At 37.1% G+C, this 20,238-nt stretch overlaps 1 protein-coding gene across 1 annotated transcript; it reads left to right on the top strand.

Annotated features, from left to right (window-relative positions):
* The first annotated feature begins 1,519 nt into the window (after nucleotides 1–1,519).
* LOC107838864 (ER membrane protein complex subunit 7 homolog) lies at nucleotides 1,520–19,935 on the top strand. The gene is made up of 7 exons (XM_016682102.2): nucleotides 1,520–1,808; nucleotides 2,175–2,218; nucleotides 12,179–12,287; nucleotides 14,386–14,449; nucleotides 14,535–14,651; nucleotides 14,721–14,829; nucleotides 19,552–19,935. The coding sequence occupies exons 1-7, from the start codon at nucleotides 1,711–1,713 to the stop codon at nucleotides 19,644–19,646; spliced, it is 636 nt and encodes a 211-aa protein (XP_016537588.1). The 5' UTR covers nucleotides 1,520–1,710; the 3' UTR covers nucleotides 19,647–19,935.
* The last annotated feature ends 303 nt before the right edge of the window (nucleotides 19,936–20,238 follow it).

The raw sequence follows: 20,238 nt of genomic DNA, 5'->3' as shown, positions 1-20,238 counted from the left end.
AAAAACAAAGTAGTACATTGATCTTGATTATTTTGTGTTAACTCTTTGTTTTCAAGATCATCTGAACTGTTTTTGACCTTGATATTAAAGTCCTGTAACATTTGTCATTTGGTGTCACCCCAGTTTATTGCCGTCTTAGATGAATGTTTGTTTGACTTGGAAACAGATGTTGGGTGAGAACTGAAAGAAGTTTATTGCAATGTATGGTTTGAGTGGAGTGAGAATTATGCTTAGCCCGATTTTGAGATGGAGACTGTCAATATCAACAATTGTGAAGATTTGTTCTTGAAATCATCACGTCTTAATGAAGATGTGGTGGATCTGTACAAAAAGTCAGTGAAAAATACATACTTCGACTGAATACTTTTTATGGTATTTTGACTAGTAGTTCTGATTTCTTTCTTCATTTTTCATATAGATTTGTTTGGCTCTTCTATTGCAGTTGTGGTCATCTAACCAATGGTAGATCCATTATGCCAATGAAAGATTTCTCGTGGACTTAGTTGAGGTGCGCGAAAGCTGGACTAGACACCACGGTTATCCCAAAAAGAAAAATTTGACAGAAAATGCTGTTTTATTTTCAGACTATATGTTAACTATCTGACAATTAGCTTTGCCCAGATTATGTCAAAGTACTGATTATAAATATTTTTCCATTTCCAAAACTTCTTGTTTTGTGCAAATCTCTTCGTTGGGCCTCCTCTTTAGTCTTATTCGACAAAAGATGTTAGAGATGGAGATCTTTCTTTTCCATTGCTTTTACCTCCTCAGTTGATAATTTGGCTGCAACGCCAGTGGCCACATGGAGATAGGAATGAATAATGTGGGATGACTCCCTTGTTCCGGCAAACTCATCCGGTAAAAAGGAGCTATAGTAGCTTTCTAGATCACCCGAGTTAGCAAGAACTTGGGCATCTGGCTTATTTATATGGACAAGGTAAGTATGCAAACCGGTTGAACGTTGCGCAATTGTCAAATGGAAACTCATCAAGAAAGCCAAATAGAAAATAAAAATGCAAGTCATGGTTGGTCTTTGTATCATCATATAACACCTAAAGAAATGTTTGGTTATGATCTAAATTTAATTTAAGGAGCATCTTATATATACTATGAACAGAGGTAAAAAATGTGATAAACTAACATCAGGTTGTCCTTTTAACATAGTCCAACATGATTTTCTGATTGTAGTCATAGTCATGCATAGATATTGTGGATTATTTATTTAGTGAGTTTGATATTAAGTTTAAAAGTATTTTCTTCCAGAATTTGGTATCCAAATTTAACATATTGAAGTTAAGGCTTTCAGACAGCAGTGTCCATAGGTTACGTGGAACTTGTTCAATATTTTTCACAATTGATGAATCCTGTATCCAATCTCAAGCCATCAACACGAGCTTGATCAAATATTTTCTCAGCATGGACATGAGGCAGCCCTTTATTTCCGGCAAAAAAGTATACAATTATTGTTTTATTAATAATTTTGGATAAATTTAAAATTTATAACAATTTGAGGCATTTTAGTAAACATAATACAAACTATACTATACCATACCATACTCTATCATATGAAACATGGCAAACCACTATCCAAACAGGTTGTAACGAGAAATCATTAGTAACGACTCCGTTGGCCATTGCCTTTTAGTTCTTTGTAGGTGTCAACATTTAACCTACTTGTATCAGCGTCATTTTGCAAAAGTGATATTTCCAATGGCACTGATGAATAGGACGATGACAATCTTGCTATCTCTAATATCACTTCTTGCTTTATGCTCTATACTTCCCTCCTCTCTCGCGTTCGCGTCGGGGTACTCTCTCTTCACTCCATGTATTCCCCTTTTTACCTGTTTTCAGATCTGGGTTTTTGTTTTTTCCTATGATAATTCAGAGGCGGATCTGATAGTTTATATTCTTAAAAGTTTCTTCAACTATCTACTTTTAGCTGAAAAATATTAACATAAAATATATATTATTTAGACAATGGGTGGGCACTTTTATCTATTTTGTTGTAAAAGAATTTCAGTTACATATATGGAGTTTGTGATAACTGCTGCAGGAAATTCCATATCTTTATTTTGGTTCAAACGAGCTATTGTAATTTGAAATCTTGGTATATTGAATTGTTTAAGCTTGGTTTTTTTCTTATTGTTATGCTACTATAATTATTTTGGCAGGAGCAGTGATGGTTATACTATAAATGGTCGAGTCAAAATTCCTGGTATGTACTCATTTGATTTTGCCTTGTCCTCTTTTGATTTGATTATTGGGGATAGATAGAAGAACTCAGTTGCAAAAAAATGATTTTTCTACTTGGGTTATTGATTGACAAGGTTATAACCGTGACATAATTTACTACGTATTGTGGGAGAAACATGTTAGGAGCTTAGAATTCTTATTCAGTGTGGAACTTTGGATGTGCTATGTAAAATTCCTACTTGTATTTACTTTAACAAGGAGGACGATGTGACATTGGGCTGACCTTTTCTATTTGTTTATGGAGGTCTGAATCTGAATGGCTTAGACCTTTCAGACCAATAAGTGCATTCGTTTTCATTAAGATTTAAGCACTTTTAATTGGTCTAAATAAGTCTCAATCATTAGATTTGGAACAAAGTCTTAGTAGGCGTTTGGCCATGAAAATATTTTTTTTTTCACTTTATTTGAAATTTTTGAAGTTGGAGTTGTGTTTGGCCATACCTTTTGGAGAAAGACATTTGATAATTTAAAGGGTTTAAATATAACTAAAAAGTGAAATAGTGAGATGAAAAAAGTGAAAACAAGTATTTAGGTGTTTTCACTTTTCCATATACAAAATTTTTATGGCCAGTCATTTTTTTGAATAAAGTGAAATAATTTTCGAAAAATAGTTATGGCCAAACGGGCCTTAGTATCATTAAGAGTTATTCTTGTGTGGGATAATATTGACCGCCAATTTATCCATAATCATCGGTCATCACCACTAACCACCACCATTACCCTCAGAAACCATCAAACACTTTTCCATAACAACCACCACTAACAACCAACACTACTATCAACCACTATTGTTAGCCGCCATCACACATATAACCTCTATCATTATAATTATATTCATTATCACCACTGCCGTTTCCACCTCTACAACCACTATTAACCACTGCCACCATTGTAGGAAATTCCTACTACCAACTAATTTCACCATCACAATTAGCACCACTATCAACTACTACCAACACAAGATCAACCACCACTACACATTCTTCAGCCACCATCATCACCATTATCGCCACCTCCACCATCTCCATTAGCCAATACCTCCATTGTGATCGATTCCTACTGCCAACCATCTCCACCACACCTAGTACTATTGGCAACTACCACAAGCATATCAACAACCACCATCAACACTGCCAATTACCGTCAACCAACCCCCCCACCCCCCACCCCCACACCCCCCAATTACCATCATCGTGATAGTCACAACAATACCAACCACCTCCACTATCACAACTATGACCACCACCATTAGTAGCCACTAAGACCAATCATTACTACCTCACTACCATTACAAGACATCTCCACCATCACTAGTGAACATAAATGATTTTTTTAATCAAATTATGATTTTATTTTATTAAATTAATGTTTTTCTAATATCTAATTAATCCTTTTATTTGTTGTGTATGTATTATTTTTATAAATAACTAAATTATGTAAATTCATATGTTGAAAATTAACAATCTTAATCATTTAATGTTTAGATTTAGAGACATTGTCTTAATCATCCAGATGTGCATTCAAATTTAAACGTCTTAATGTTAATGAAAACAAATGAAGCCTTAATCAGTATAATTCCTTGCTGTGTTGTTTAGATTGTTGGCCCAATAGCTATTTAGGTCGTATTTTAGTCTTTATCTTATTTTTGCTATAGGCATAATTTCCACCTGTAATGGACAAGTATCCTCAATAGTACAATCCGTTGCAAGGCCAGCTGCAGACTGTAGCTAGCTAAACCTTGTTATATTAGACTCTTTTCTATGAAAGTATGAATTATTTTTCTCAATTCTTTTATTTTCTTTGTTGTGTTTTTTTCTATCTTAATCCAAATATGTAGCTTGAGTATGAATTATTTTTCTCAATTCTTTTATTTTCTTTGTTGTGTTTTTTTCCTATCTTAATCCAAATATGTAGCTTGAGTGCTACGTTTGGTATTAGAGAATTGGTTTTGGAGACTATGGTGAACCTGCATCATCCCCTGAATCAGGAGATTTTGACGGAGATGCAAATCTGGAACTACAACAACAAGCCTTCATGGAGGTTTCAACTAAATATATGGAGCAGAAGGAGGAGATGCAGCGACGCAGTGTTGAGTCCGACCAAAGAAGGGAGAACTTGGTTTTGACATTCGCATAACGGAAGATTCTATAGGCAAATATTCATATTTAGGGGGCGCTGCTAGGTGGTTCTTATATTGAGACAAGTTCGTCCTTAGGAAGCCGAGCTATCTGACCACCCTCAACTCTTTTAAGCCCAACTTGAATTTCCTTGGATTTGTTCACTCAAGTTATACTGCACCTTTCTTTCTTCGCACTGGCAAGTTGCTCACATAAGAAAAATTTCACACTCAATTTGAGTTATACCTTCACTCAAAATTTTGGCCTCTATCAAAATTGTGGTACAAGTTCAGTTTTGTTTTCAACAATATGTTTTTGACAAGGCCATACCACATGAGATCATCAAGCTCAAACTTGTCTTCAAGTTGCAATTGCTTTTATGAATCATTGGCTTTTACACTTTCCAAATCTTCTTTGAAATTGAATTTCCTTGCATTTTGGAATTATTGGTCCAACTCTTTGTTGATTTCTTCTTCAATGACCTACATATTTGTACAAAACACTAGAAAAGAATGAGTTAATTGGTTAGAACTTGAACAAGAATCTTTCACAATTATGCATTCTATTCTTTTAATCTCTTCTTTTTTCTCATCTCTCAAACTCACGTCACTTAATTCTATCCATTCGTTCTTACTTTTTGACAACTCACTCTTTTCATTCATCATTTTCTCGCGTTTTTCCTCTCTTGAGTTGTCAAGTTGCTCACCCTTGCTTCTCTCTTTCTTTTGTCTCTCATCCTTACTTTTGTTTGGTGTAGAGAAGTTTTCTAGTGCTATATTATTTCTTTTTATTCTAGGGTAACGTATGTTGTAATCAGCTTAGTTGCGCAGACTCTTCACTTTTGATGCTGCACCCTTGTCGAATCCTTCAAAAATACACTACTTTTGGCGAATTTGACACACCTCTTGACATTTTTGACGAGTCCGAGCAACATAGATAATAAGTATCACAAGTTCCTATGTACTTGCCAAGAATCTCTCTTTTATCGCATGGTGGACTTCTAACACCAATTCTAATTTTAGGCTTCTTCAACCTACTTCTGTTTCCCCTCTTGCATTCTTTTCCTTGTCATGCACCTTCATGATCTTTTCACCCTTAGTTAATCTTCTTGAATCTTCATAGGTGCCAAAGAAACAAGGGCAGTTTTCTTCTCATCATCTCTCACCAAGGAATAACTTTTCTTTTCTTGATCATATGAAGCTTTTGTATGGAGATACCATGATCTTCCCAATAAGATGTGACATGTGAATAAAGGAACCATATCACACCAAACCTCATCCTTATATCTCCCAAGAGTTAATCGCACTAATGCTCTCTTATCTGCCCTTACTTCTTTCACCCATTTTAAGGTGTATATGATGAATCATGCTTAACACAAGATAAACCCATCTTCTTAGAAAAGTGAGCATTGACTAAGTTGTGACAAATATTCTTGTGAATCTTAGTAGCACACCCATTAATAATTCTTCCATTCCAGTTTGAAAAAGCCTTGTTAACTCTAATATGCTCATGGCCTCTTCTAGGACTCTTCCCCAACCTACAAAGTACATTCGATACTCAAATTCCTAACTCCAGCACAATCATCACCCGAATGGATCTCTTTATAATCAGAAGATTCATCACTACAATATGATAGCATCCAAGAAAGCTTAACTCCATTGAGGCTTAGGGATTATCATGACACGTTAATGGGCTTTAGTTAGCAATGCAAACATGTCTGCTGCACAAAGTTGATCTCTTAAAAAAGTCTTATCACTATTTGGGGGCCAAGTTGAATACAAGATGAGTTGGAATAGGCCCTAAATCTCTCAAAATGGAGAAAATACAAGAACCTAAAATCTAAGAGTTGTTTCTAGAAAATATAGAGGCATTGAGTTAGGGGAGCTGAAGCACTCAGAGGAGAGCCGTGATAGCGTTTTAAGGTTGAGGAGGTCAGAGAGGCGATTCGTAGGATGCGGAGGGGTAGGGCGACGGGGCCTGACGAGATTTCGGTGGATTTTTGGAAGTATGCTGGTGAGGCAGGTTTAAGGTGGTTGACTGGTCTGTTTAACGACATTTTCAAGACTGCGAGAAGGCCTGAGGCTTGGAGAGGGAGTACAATGATTTCGTTATATAAAAACAAGGGTGACATTTAGAGTTGCAACAACTATAGGGGTATTAAGCTGTTGAGTCACACTATGAAGAGTTGGGAGAGAGTGGTTTAGTGGAGATTGAGGAGGGTCGTGTTCGTTTCGGAGAATCAGTTTGGATTTATGCTTGGTCGCTCGACGATAGAGGTAATCTACCAGGTGAGGAGATTGGTGGAGCAGTATAGAGAAAGAAAGAGGGATTTACACATGGTGTTCATCGACCTGGAAAAGGCTATGATAAAGTTCCGAGGGAGGTTCTTTGGAGACGCTTTGAGGTAAGAGGGGTCCCGGTGGCGTACATCAGAGCTATTAAGGACATGTACGATGGAGGGAAGACCCGAGTGAGGATGGCGGGAGGAGACTCAGAGCATTTTCCTGTCGCGACAGGGTTGCATTAGGGATCGACTCTTAGTCCGTTCCTTTTTGCGTTGGTGATAGACGTGTTGACGCGGAGTATTCAAGGCGAGGTGTCTTGGTGTATGTTATTTGCGGATGATGTAGTGCTGATTGATGAGACGCAGGGGGTGGGTGTAAATGAAAAATTGGAGGTTTGGAGGCAAACCCTTGAGTCTAAGGGGTTCAGGTTGAGTAGGTCAAAGACGGAGTATTTGGAATGCAAGTTTAGTGACTTGAGGCAGGAGGACGAAGTGGTGGTGAGGTTGGACTCCTAGGATGATTGTAAGAGGGATAGTTTTAAGTATCTTGGGTCTATGATTTAGGGGAATGGTGAGGTTGATGAGGATGTCTCTAAACGTATTGGAGCAGGTTGGATAAAGTGGAGGTTTGCCTCGGGAGTGTTGTGTGATAAAAAGGTGCACCTTAAGCTTAAAGGCAAATTTTATAGAGTGGCAGTCCGTCCGGCCATGTTGTATGGAACGAAGTATTAGCCAGTCAAGCACTTCCACATCCAAAAATTGAAGGTGACAGAAATGAGAATGTTGCATTTGATATGTGGGCTTACTAGAGGGGACAGAGTTAGGAATGAGATTATCCGGGAGAAGGTGTGAGTGGCTTCGGTGGAGGACAAGATGCGGGAAGGAAGGCTGAGATGGTTTGGGCATGTGATATGAGGGGCGCAGATGCCCCAGTTCGTAGGTGTGAGAGGCTAGCTTTGGTTGGCTTCAGAAAGAGCAGAGGTAGGCCGAAGAAATACTGGAGAGAGGTGATTAGACATGACATGGAGCAGCTTCAGCTTTCTGAGGATATAACCCTAAATAGGAAGGTGTGGAGGTCGCGGATAAAGGTAGAAGGCTAGTGTGAGTGTGTGGGTTGTAGCAAGCAGTCAGGAGAGATCTTATGTAGCCGGGTTAGTAATCCTAGGATTGTATACATAGGTCTTTGGTATGTGAGTGTATGTTACTACTAGGTAGGTATCCTATTTCTTATTTCTTAGTTTCTATTTTCTCTTTTCGTGTTGCCCTTATTTTTCTTGTATTTCGTATTTCTCTGATTTTTATTTTATTATTTCTTATTCCTTATTTCTGTTATGTCATCCATCTCTTTGTTTACTACTCTTTATCTTGAGCCGGGGGTCTATCGGAAACAACCTCTCTACTTCTTCGGAGGTAGCGGTATGGACTACGTACATCTTACCCTCCCCAGACCCTACTTTGTGGGAATACACTGGGTTTGTTGTTGTTGTTGTTGTGTTTCTAGAATATGTATTTAAACTTTAACGTGTTGTTTTAATCCGTGTTGGCTATATTGAACTAAGTGTAGGTAGCCGTCTATGTGCTTCGGGAATATATTTCTCATTTAGTTTTGTTTGACCAGCCCACTTTTACGTTTCTATGTAATGGGTTCTTTCTTCATTGTAATCAAGGCTGAATTAATATTAATATCAGTAGCCTTGTGGCTTTGGAGACCTTTAAGGTTCTCTCTAGGAGTCTGCTCTTTTTGTTTACCTTGAATCATATCTTGGATTTCTTCAATATAAGATTCCTTGTTTGAGTTCCCTCTTTCCTATTCTGCTTTTTCTTAATTGATTCATTGTTTTTTTAACTATTAAACAAGGTTTCAAAATTTTTTTGTGAAGGTACAAGGTTTCAAGTATTATATTTTTGAGCTTGAGTGAATCAACTCCTTTCCTCTTTCTAATCTGCTAATTTTAGAGTCTTCCACCATCCATTTTTATCACCTATTATCCACCACAACAATCAGCTACCATCATCCATTAGTGCCAACTACCACTAACTACTACCCACGACACCACTATTAGCCAATACCACCCAACTGACATCCACAACCACGAAAACTAGCCATCACCACCGCCACCAACCGCCATATAGTTTTTAAAAGATATTTTATTGATATAGTATTAGATTAGTTTAAGATTTCATTAATTGTATACTTAATTAGTTTTTAAATAGAGGGATATTTTATACATTATATGTTGAAAAACATACCCTCTTAATTATTTGGCTTAAGTCATCGATTGCCCCTTAAACTTGTTTAAATTTCATTTGGACCCCTCAGCTAAGACAGGTACCTATTGAACACCTATACTATGTAGAAAATTGTTCCTATTAGGCACTTTCGGATATTTAGCACAAATTATAAAGTGTGTGTAATACACTTGCCGTGACATGGCAAAAACAACTAATTTAAAACTGTCACGTGGTATAGAGGGTCCAAATAATTATTAAAAAATAAATAAACTAGTCCCCCCCACCCCCACCCCTCACCCCCCACCTTCTTCCCCCCCACCCCTCACCCCTCACCCCTCACCCTCACCTTCTTCTTTCCAAATAAATTTTAGATATAATCTCTTCTACTCTTTTTTCTCATATCTTTTCATATCTGATTTGGGAACCATTTTAGTAAACAACAACAACAACACCCAGGGTATTCCCACAAAGTGGGGTTTAGGGAGGGTAAGATGTATGCAGTCTATACCGCTATCTTTAAAGAAGTAGAGAGGCTGTTTTCGATAGACCCCCGGCTCAAGATAAAGAGTAGTAAACAAAGGGATGAATGACATAACAGAAATAAGGAATAAGAAATAATACAATAGAAATCAGAGAAATACGAAATACGAGAAATAAGGGCAACAAGAAAAGAGAAAATAGGAACTAAGAAATAAGAAATAGGACACCCACCTAGTAGTAACATACACTCACATACCAAAGACCTATGTACACAATCCTAGGATTACTAACCCGGCTATACAAGATCTCTCTTGATTGCTTGCTACAACCCACACACTCACACTAGCCTTCTACCTTATCCGCGACCTCCCACATCTTCCTATTTAGGATCATGTCCTCAGTAAGCGGAAGCTGCCCCATGTCATGTCTAATCACCTCCCTCCAGTATTTCTTCAAAATTCATATGGAGAACACTATGGCCTCCCCGCCCTGTCCATTAATGACATCGTAGTTGTCATTATTTTCATCACTGTTAGCCAAAAATTTCAACCTCATCAATGGCGTAAAACCCAAAATAATACCAATAAAAGGTTATTGAACTAACTCAAGAAACAGAACCATTGAAAATCGAAATTTTCATCGACTGAAAATGGATCGATTTTTTTCGGCAAATAAAAAAACAGAACCATTGAAATAAGAATCGAGTTGAAAATCAAAGTTCTAAAAAAGTTTAATTGAAGAAGAACAACTCAAAAAAATTTATTTCAGTTGAAGTTTTTCCAATTTTTTAGTTGTTGATTTTGGTGTTGATCCGTGAACAGGCCAAAGTAATTGTTCAGTTTATATATTAAGCAGTTTTTTTTATGTGCGGGTTGTTAATTTTGCTTTTGTTTACTATACGGGTGGTTTTCGATATTTTGATGTGGTGAAATATCGGGGAGGGTGTGAAGACTATGGGGACCCGGGGGGTAATAAAAAATTATATTAATAAAATAATTTAAGTTTAAATTTTTTAATAAAAATAAAATATTAATTGGCACTTGATCACGCGCCTAAGGAAAGTGTAACACACTTTCCTTGCCATATCAGCAATTGCCTAATAGGTATACATTTTAAATAATTTAGGTGTTCAATAGATACCAGTCTTAGTTGAGGGGTCCAAGTGAAATTTCGAAACAAGTTTAAGGGGATATCGATGACTCAAGCCTAATTATTTAGTATCTAGATCTTTATACATCTTAATATTCAAATGTGTACATTTAATTTTTTATTCACATCTTAATAAAAACAAATGAAGCCTAAATCTAATTATCTGATGATTTTGGATTATACAAGGGATATCGTGATGTCCATAAAATCTCAAGGAATGGAGTGTGGATTTGCACCCAAGGGTGTGACCTAGTGGTTCAATGAAGTTGGGTTGAGTACCATGAGGTCTCAGGTTCAATTCCAACCATAGTCGAACACTAGGTGATTTCTTTCCATCTATTCCAACCTTGGTGGACAGAGTTGCCTGATATTTGTTGTTGGCGGGGGTGGAAGGTATCCCATGGAATTAGTCGAGGTGTGCAAGCTTGCCCAGACACCATAATTATCAAAAAAAATTAAATCAGATTTCTTAGGGGATTTTCAATGAAAAAAGGTACCTTAATTTCCATATATGCACTGTTAAGAAAGATGTGATCTTATCATAACGTAAACCTGAAAGACCTAGTTAGACAGTTGGCACTCGGCATTTGTGGTTGAAACAAAGAAGCTTAATTTAGGAGAAAGTACAGCATGTTGTCTTAACTTTGGTGAGGTAGAAAAGGTGAACACTTTTACATGGGAGGACACTTAAAATGTCTGAAACATTCTACAATACAGTTGTCCGCTGGTCCTCCTATCAGCTTGCTTTGTTGGTGACTTAAATTTCAAGGGCACTCATTATACATTTGAAGCCTCAGTATCTTTGTGTTGAGCTAACTTACACATCTGTTGTTTAGATGGAATGACTTGAATCTAAGTTGTGTGGGGGAAGTACTTTTTTTTGGGACTATTTACTGTCTATGGTAGTCATTAAACAGACATCGTGTTTCTTAAATACAACAACAACAACAACATGCCCAATGGAATTCCACAAGTGAGGTCTGGTGAGGGTAGAGTGTATGCAGACCTTGAGGGTAGAGTGTATGCAGACCTTGAGGGTACAGGCTGCTTTTGAAAGACCCTCGACTCAAACCTTTTTTCTTAAATAAGACCAAAAATATTTGTATCGCTGCAATTGATGTTGCTTGTTGCCCCTGTATCATAGTGTTCCCTTTTTGTCATTTTGTTTGACCTAATTTGAGCGGTGAGATAGTAGGAATTGATTAGAATATTTTATAAGATTAAAAAGTGGATTGAGTTTTACGACATGGAGACCCTGTTACAGTGTATAGAGAATTTGGACAAATAGTCAGGGTTCTATTCTGAATCTATAATTTTTACCATCTCCATAAAAAGGATTTGGTTTTATTTTTTTAAAGTAATATGATACTCAGAGTGCTGTTTATAGAGAAGAGAAAATAATCATGGAAAGAGAACAGGATTTCCGTTTGGTCACAGTAAGAAGTTAAGACTATCATTTGGCTTCAATGGAGAATATTTTTGGTTAGATATTCCTAGTTTTAATAGGGTTGAGGTTTTCTACATTCTGTCCTGTCATTTTAGAATACAATGCTATAGTCCTCATCATGTTTTTAGAGGTTTACCTTGCACTAAAGTGTGCTTCAAATCCTTCTCTTGATGTGTTATATCAGGTGTAACATTTCTACCTATTGTGTGGTAGGTTTTAGCTTAGAAGGATCTGGTTTGGAAGCTAAAGCATCGGATGTTAAAGTCATACTCAATAGCGGCCAACAAGTTACTTTCCTGAGACCTGATGGATATTTCTCTTTGTATCCTTCTTATATTTCCATGTAATTCTCAGCTTTGATATCAGAGAGGTCATTGTTGTTATTTTTGTTATTCTACTAACATATAACTGCTGCTCTATTTCCAAAAGGAAGGGGCTCATTGTGCTGTGTTTCTTACATTTTTGGTGCATTGGTTTGTCCGCCATGTTCTTCTCCAGAGGTTTCTTGACATATATGAAATAACGGAACTAAGTTGTTTTTATTTCATGTGTTCAACCAGGCCGCCCATCAAATTGACTACTATCTAAAATTTGATTTGATGCCTTTAATTCCCTTCTTTTTGTTGTTTGTTATCTCATCTAACAGTATTATTGAAAGCGCTCGTTTCACACTTAAAAGCGTGAAGCAAGGCGAAGTGTTGGGTCCAGCACTTTTATGTCCTGAAGCAAGGTGAGAACAGAAAAGCGTGCTTCATCAGCAGAAGAAGCGAGAAGCGAGAAGCGACTGAGGCGCGAAGTGTCGCTTATGGGAAAAAAGCGAGAGATTTGGAAATTTAGTTGAAATAAGGGTTAATTTTAGGTCTAACTATTAAATAATTGTAACAGAGACGTACACATCTTCTTGCTGCCGCTGCAATTTTCTAGGGTTTCAAGGTAAGTTTTCCTCTTCGATTCTTCATGAAATCCTAGTCGAAAATATTACTCTTCTTCTTTGATTATTCTTCTTTTCTCCCCTTTCTTCGATTTTTTGTTCTTCTTCTGTTCTCTGTTTTCTATTCCTTTTCTTTATTTTCTATTTGTTAAGTTTGTTTACCGTACTTTTTTTTTTGGTTATCTTTTTCTCTGTTTTATGGTAACCTAAGTTGCTCGGACTTGGATGCGGGTATCTGAGATGGGTGAGGATCCGAGAGTCGGATTTGTCAAAATCTAAATTTTAAAGATATTCTAAAAATCCGCTATTGAAAAAAAGCAGGAAAGCATCCCAACTTAAAACATTAATTCAAAATTAACAGAAAAAAATGTTCACTATCAAGTTATCTCAAGTTACTTAGCTACTCTTCCGCATCTTCTTCAACTTTTTCCAAATCTTCAAATTTGTCAAAGACCACACGTTCCATTGAGGTTCATTTATTGATAGCTCGGCTAAATTATTAATTGTCTCGTCAACATCAACTTGATCTCCACCTAAAAAGAATAGATACATTAAAAAGTTTTTATATAAAAAAAGAAAAGATTATCATTCAAAATAAATAATTGAGGAAAATAATAAAGAAAATGTAGACATACCTACATCTCAATATTTGCTCGGCCCATTTATATGTTTCTCTTTCTTGCGAGATAGCAACCGTAGATTATAATGTACAAACACTAAATCTTCGGCTCTTGAAGCTAACTTATTTCTCTTGATGTTTTGAATCAAAGAATACGTGCTCTAATTTCTTTCACAACAAGAGGAAGAAGCGGTTGAGTAAGCAACTTGAAAGCTAATTGTTGCAAAAGTGAAGTTGAGACACCATGATTTCCCCACCAAGAAAGAGGATCTTCATACATCATAGCATCAATCACATGAGGCTTACCAAAATAACCACCCCCGCTACAAAATTTTCCATATTCCAATGAGACTTGTTTCATTTGATTAGAATCTTTAAAATACCTTTGAAAGCTCTTGATTCTATTCAATGAAATTTCTATATCTTCATTAGGAGCTACCCGTTGAGTCCCACTCTCTCTTTGAAGCCATGATTCATGATAGTAGTTGGAAACCAAAGAATGTGCCATGCAATGTAAAAGGGGTATTGCTTTTGTTCCACCTAGCCGCAAGAACATCGGGAATAGAATAAAAAAAATTTGACTGGCCGAAAATGAGATCTTCCCCTTCATGCTCAAAGATTATTTTCTTAACCTTCTCAATCATTGAGTCCCACATATCATAAATGAGATATTAGGGATTAGACCTTTTTATCTGTTATATGCCTTTTATCGTCTCTCTTGTCATTACCCTTTTTATTTACTTCATATGTTGTCAGTAAGTAATTTTTGGGACCTTGCAAATAACTGTAGTACTAGACAGTCTTTGCAAAAAGCATGAGAAGATTTATTTTATGTTCTCTTAGTAATTCCTTAACCGTAGTCTTCAAAAGCCACAATGTGCCAGCAGGGACACATCTCATAGAAGTATCTACAATTGGTTACTTCTTTTCTCCAGTAAGCTTCTTTTCCCACGATCATTGCCTAATCACCAATTCCTTGACAAGAATTTTTAGGCTAATAACCTTCTTCTGTCCTTCAGGTTCGAGTTGATGTCAGTGCCAGAAATCCTGGTAAGGTTCAAGCTGCATTAACTGAAAATAGGAGAAGCCTGAGTGAGCTGGCTTTGGAGCCATTGCGGGATGAGCAATATTATGAGGTCGAACTTTTTATTTTCCCTTTCGCCTTTCTATTATTTTCCTAACTAATATGTGAATATTTCTTGCAGATGAGGGAACCCTTCTCCGTTATGTCTCTGGTGAAGAGCCCAATGGGTCTGATGGTTGGATTCATGCTGGTTGTGATGTTTTTGATGCCAAAATTGATTGAGAATATGGGTGAGTGTACTCTATGTTGTTGTTCTACCATTGTCAAAACTAAAATGTATTGATATCCAGTAGGTCTCTAAATCCACAATTCAGTTCTAGTTATCCACAATGCTAGTTTCTTGTTTTTTTCTAGACGACATCAATGTGTTGTTTCCTAGAGGATGATGCCCCCCAATGATTATGATGTATATCTGCTTATGAGTTTATCCATCAGCATGTTACTTTTATTGAGTTGGATAATGAATTATGAATGATGCTTATCCATTTTCTAGTGTCAAATATAAATTTAGGATGGACCAAATAAAAAAAGAGTGTGACCATACTTAAGAAACATCAGCAATTCATCCTTATAAACCAACCGGACCCCATATGCCTTGTACCATTTACTCTTTTCTCTTTTTGGTTTCTTGACTCACAATGACCTTCTAAATGCGTCAATTTATGTTTGCCGCTATTACCATCTAGATACTTGTGTTTGTAATATTTGTCCAAATCTGTGGCATTTGTATGGGTCTAATAGAATTAATGTGTCTCATTGTATATTTAACAAAAAAATTGTATCCATACCTCTCCTAGATCATGATAACAACACAGATAACAGAAGACTATAAACTTTCTTGAGCCATACCCCTCCTAGTTCATGATAACAACACAGATAGTGGAAGACTTAAACTTTCTTGTGCCATACTATAGCGGAAGATTTTAATCGTAGAAGATTAGAAAGTGGAGAGAATGATTCTTGAGAGAGAAGAAGTTCATGTATTTGATACTTGAAATGCTTTTTAATAAAAGTAGTGAATCAATTAAGAAGAAGAATAGGAAGAGGGGGTGGGGGGATGGGAAGAGATCAAACCAGACATCTGACAATTGAGGAAATCTCAGCTATGGTTCAAGGTAGAACTAAAAGGGCAAACCTTGAGGAGAACCTCAAAGGTCTGCACAAGCTAATAGTATTAGTACAAAGTTAATTACATTGAAGAAGAAAGCACTCCTTTGTGCAAGAATAATTAAAAGGTGGTCAAACTAAATTAAATAAGATGACCTTTTCAAGGTGCATAGAAGACTACTAACACTTTATTCAGTAAAGCTATAAAGACGGTCAACAACAATAACAACATACCTAATGTTAGTATAATCCCACAAAGTGAGGTTTAGGGAGGGTAGAGTGTACGCTGATCATACCCCTACCTCAGCAATAGAAAAGCCGTTTCCAATAGACCCCCACTAATGTGACATCCAAAGCAATCCAAAAAAGAAGTAATAAAACTACAAGAAATGACATATAGTAAGAAAACTCGACAGATAGTAACATGACAATAATTACAACAAAATAATATTATAGTCGAAGTTCAAGACAACAAATAATAGTAGAAATCGAAGGACTAGAAACTACATAAGCAATACTATAACTACTTGTAAGGATGGGTAACAAGACAACACACTAACACATACTAACCTTTTATCCTAATTCGTAAGGTCATGTCTTTGATCAGCTGAAACTGCATCATGTCCTGTTTGATCACCTCTCCCTAATACTTTTTAAGTCTACCTTCTCTTGAAACCATCCATAACCTGTCTCTCACACCTCTATGCAGGGGCATCGAGACATCTCTTCACACGTCCGAACCATCTCAGTCTTTCTTCTGACATCGTCCTCCATCGAAGACACTCCTACCTTGTCCTGGATATCCTTATTTCTAATCCTATCTCTCCCAATATGTCACACATTCATCGCATTATCCTCATTTATTCAAATTTCAACTTTTTGAACATTAGAGTTCTTGACTGACCAATACTTTGCCCTATACAACATAGTCGGTCTAACTATTGTTCTGTAGAACTTGCCTTTAAGTTTTGGTCACACAAGACTCTGGATGAGAACCTCTATTTCATCCACCCAATGCCAATATGGTGAGTGACATCCTTGTCGATCTCCCCATTCCCTATATTTTGGAAGGCTTGTGTATCAAGCCGCACTTTCATACCTATCTCATGTGATATGTCACTAAACTTGCACTCCAAGTATTTTGTTTTGGTCTTACTCAGTCTAAACCCTTTCAACCCTAGGTTTTCTCTACGAATCTCTAACTTAGCATTAACTCTGTCGCGAGTCTCGTTAATTAGAATTATATCATCAACAAATAACCCCCACCCCTATGATGCCTCACCTTGAATTTGTCCCGTCAATATTCATTACCAAGGTAAATAAAGACGGACCAAGGGTTGATACCTGGTGAAACCCCCTCAAAATTGGAAAGTGCTTTGAATCTCCTCCCACCGTCCTTAGCAAGCTCTTGGCTCTATTGTACATGTCCTTGATCCCACGATAATATACTCCACAGGTACACCTCTAGCCTCCGAGCATCTTCATAAAACCTCCCTTGAGACTTTATCATAAGCCTTTTCTAGGTTGATAAACACCATGTGTAAATCCTTCCCCTCTTTGTATTGCTCCACCCGTCTCCTTATCAAATGAATGACTTCTGTGGTTGAGCTTCCCGACATGAATTCAAATTGATTCGTAGAAATTTCAACACCCTCCGTCATCCTCATCTCCACCACTCTCTCGTACTTTCATAGTGTGGATCAACAACTTGATACCCTATAGTTGTTGCAATTATAAATGTCACTCTTGTTCTTGTATAACAGAATCATTATATTCAACCTTCATTCTTACTTTTGTGATCCTAAAAATGACACTAAACAACCCAGTTAGCTACTCGATACCTACCCTGCCTGCACTCTTTCAATATTCCACCATCTCGTTCGGTCCATGTACTCTTCCCTTATGCATCCTACGAATAGCACCCTCAATCTCTTCAACATTTATACACCTACAACACCCAAAATCATGATGCTTCCTAAAGCACGCTTAAGCCTCCCTTAATGTGCACGTCAGTGTCGTTATCAAGGTTCTAATACATACTTTTCTTTTCCAATGAACGACTAAAAACAATTGATATTTCACCTTTATCATAAATTTTTTCAATTTCTTTGTGCATATATTTGTCATTCATGCTGTTTTGGACTAAATATTTTTTTCCCCCTTTGCCCTTTTTTCATTAAAGCTCACGCTGTATTTGCGCTTTGCACTTAAAGCCCCAACAGAGCTTGAGAGGTTTTTTGCGACTTTTGTTTTTGATAACATTGCCCCAAGCAGGATGTGACCGTCTCCTTTGTTGAAGAGTTTATGAAAATATGCTGTTCATCATCATCTAATGAGTGCCTCTTCCACCAGAATTTTGCCCTCTTCGCCCTTGATTCACTTACTTGATCCAGAAACACTCGTTGGGCGGCTAGACTTGTTCCCTCTTTGGACAGATTTTAGGCCTCAATCCAGCTCCTCTTGGTCTTCAACTTAAGCCTCCAAATAGTTGTAAGACTTTTCAAAATATCTACATTGGGCTGGAGCTCCTCTTCCATCATGAGAGATGTTTGCATTGCTAATTGAAGTCCATTTAAGTGTCTTGATATTCCCTAGTCCTTGATGGATTTGAGACTCCATGGTTGCTATCAGATCATAATTAGTTTTGGTTATAAAAAAAAACTCAGATCATAATTAATGTTTTGTTGCTGCTCTGCGCAGCTCTAAATATCCCGAACCTTGGAATTAGCTGCTATTACCAGTCTACTGCACACTGAAGGAAAAAAAACTTTCTGATTTATGTGTATGTTTCAGGGTTTTGCTTGAAAAGTAGGCCTATTAAGTGTGATAACATTGGGCTATTGTTTCTCTCTCTGTCTCTGTCTGTCTCACTCTCGCGCACACATCTTTAATCTTTTGGTGCTCTGGTTAGTGATGGCTTAAGGTTCTTATAGTACGACTTCTGCACAATATGAGATGTGATGATTTTAGAATTAAAGTGTATGTGACAACAACGGAATTAAAGGAGCAAAGAAATATGTAGAAGGTGGTCACGGAGGCTGATCGACAATAGGGAAAGTAAAAAGCACTGTACTTCTTTTGGGTCAACCATTTTTCTCAATTTATAAGTTTGTCCAACTATTATTATGCATAAAGGGTGCATTAATCTTATTTATGTTCATAATTCATATATCTAAATCCAATTCCCTCTAATCAAAAATCAATTTTCATCCGTGGAAATCGATTCATTCGATAATGCACTACAACAACATACCCTGTAAAATCTCACAATTGAGGTTTGAGGAGGGTAAAGTGTACGCAGACCTTACCACTACCTCGGGGAGGTAGAGAAGCTGATTCCGAAAGACCCTCAGCTCAAGTGAGCAAATCCAGGTACAAAGAAGAGGAAAATAGTGAAGAAAATATAGCAACTAACAAGGGAATAGTGCAAAATCTACCAGAATAACAATAATCAACCACAAAACTAATGCGATAATGTAAACACGATAAACAACAACAATGATAGACATAAGGAGGGATATCTATCAGCAGTGTTCCTACTGCTACTTTCCTTCTGGATCAGCAAAGAAACTCTTAGGTGACGTTCAGCTACCAGATTTTATTGGTAGCGAATCAAGCTAATTACTGATATACCTCTTTTTACCGTCACTTACTATTGTATCATAGAAGTACTTCGGTGCAGTGGAAAAGGTAGAGTGACCGATACGTGGCGAACTTTCGTTTAAAATTTCCAGAAGTTGTTTTCCTTCATAATACTTGAAGTAGTTTCCAGGTTCTCAGAGAAGACTGACAACACGTAAAGTGTCTTTGGTTACACTGCTGATTGCGCTTGCTTTATGTGGCAGATCCTGAGGAAATTAGGAAAGCACAAGAGGAAATGAGAAGCCAAGGAGTTCCCAGTCTTTCAAGCTTGTTACCTGGGGCCCAAAGGAGCAACTAGTGATTGTATGAATGATGTAAAACTTTAGTTTTGATGATTCATCTCAGGCTGTCGCAAGTTTCAGATGATCACCAGCTGTTCAGTTGTTATTCCTAAAGATCCTTTATTTCCTTCTGTTAAAACATCGTTATCAGGTTTTGATGTGGATTTGTTTTTTTAAAGCCTGTTTTAGTGTAGATTATAAAAGTTGAGTACCTAGTAGGTTATGGGGTCGTTAGAACAGCTTTTGATTAAGTACCATGTAACCCGGTGCTGGTTTAATCTTATTGTTGAAGTATTAGTATCTCTATACGTGATTATGCTGAAATCTAGTTTTGTAGTTCGTGTTTTGGTAGGCAGGTTGGACATAGAACAACTCCTCTGTACCATGCTTTTTGTACCTCAAAGGGGTGGGCGGGTGGGTGGGTTCCTCTTATGATGCTACGGATGGCTGTCTAAAGTCCAATGGGTAAACTTGGTCTCGGATAAGGCAAATGGAGGAGCAAGTTACGGAGCAAACAACAGCTTACGAGCGGAAAAATTCTTTTGCTGGCCGTGAGCATATTAGACCTCAAGAAATTAGAGTTCTGGAGTAGATTATGATGAAAAATGT

This window comes from Capsicum annuum, chromosome 8, assembly GCF_002878395.1.
Source record: "Capsicum annuum cultivar UCD-10X-F1 chromosome 8, UCD10Xv1.1, whole genome shotgun sequence".
NCBI classification, from domain to species: Eukaryota; Viridiplantae; Streptophyta; class Magnoliopsida; order Solanales; family Solanaceae; genus Capsicum; species Capsicum annuum.
The sequence above is the reverse complement of the archived record's forward strand: the minus strand, read 5'-3'. Positions and strand labels throughout refer to the sequence as shown.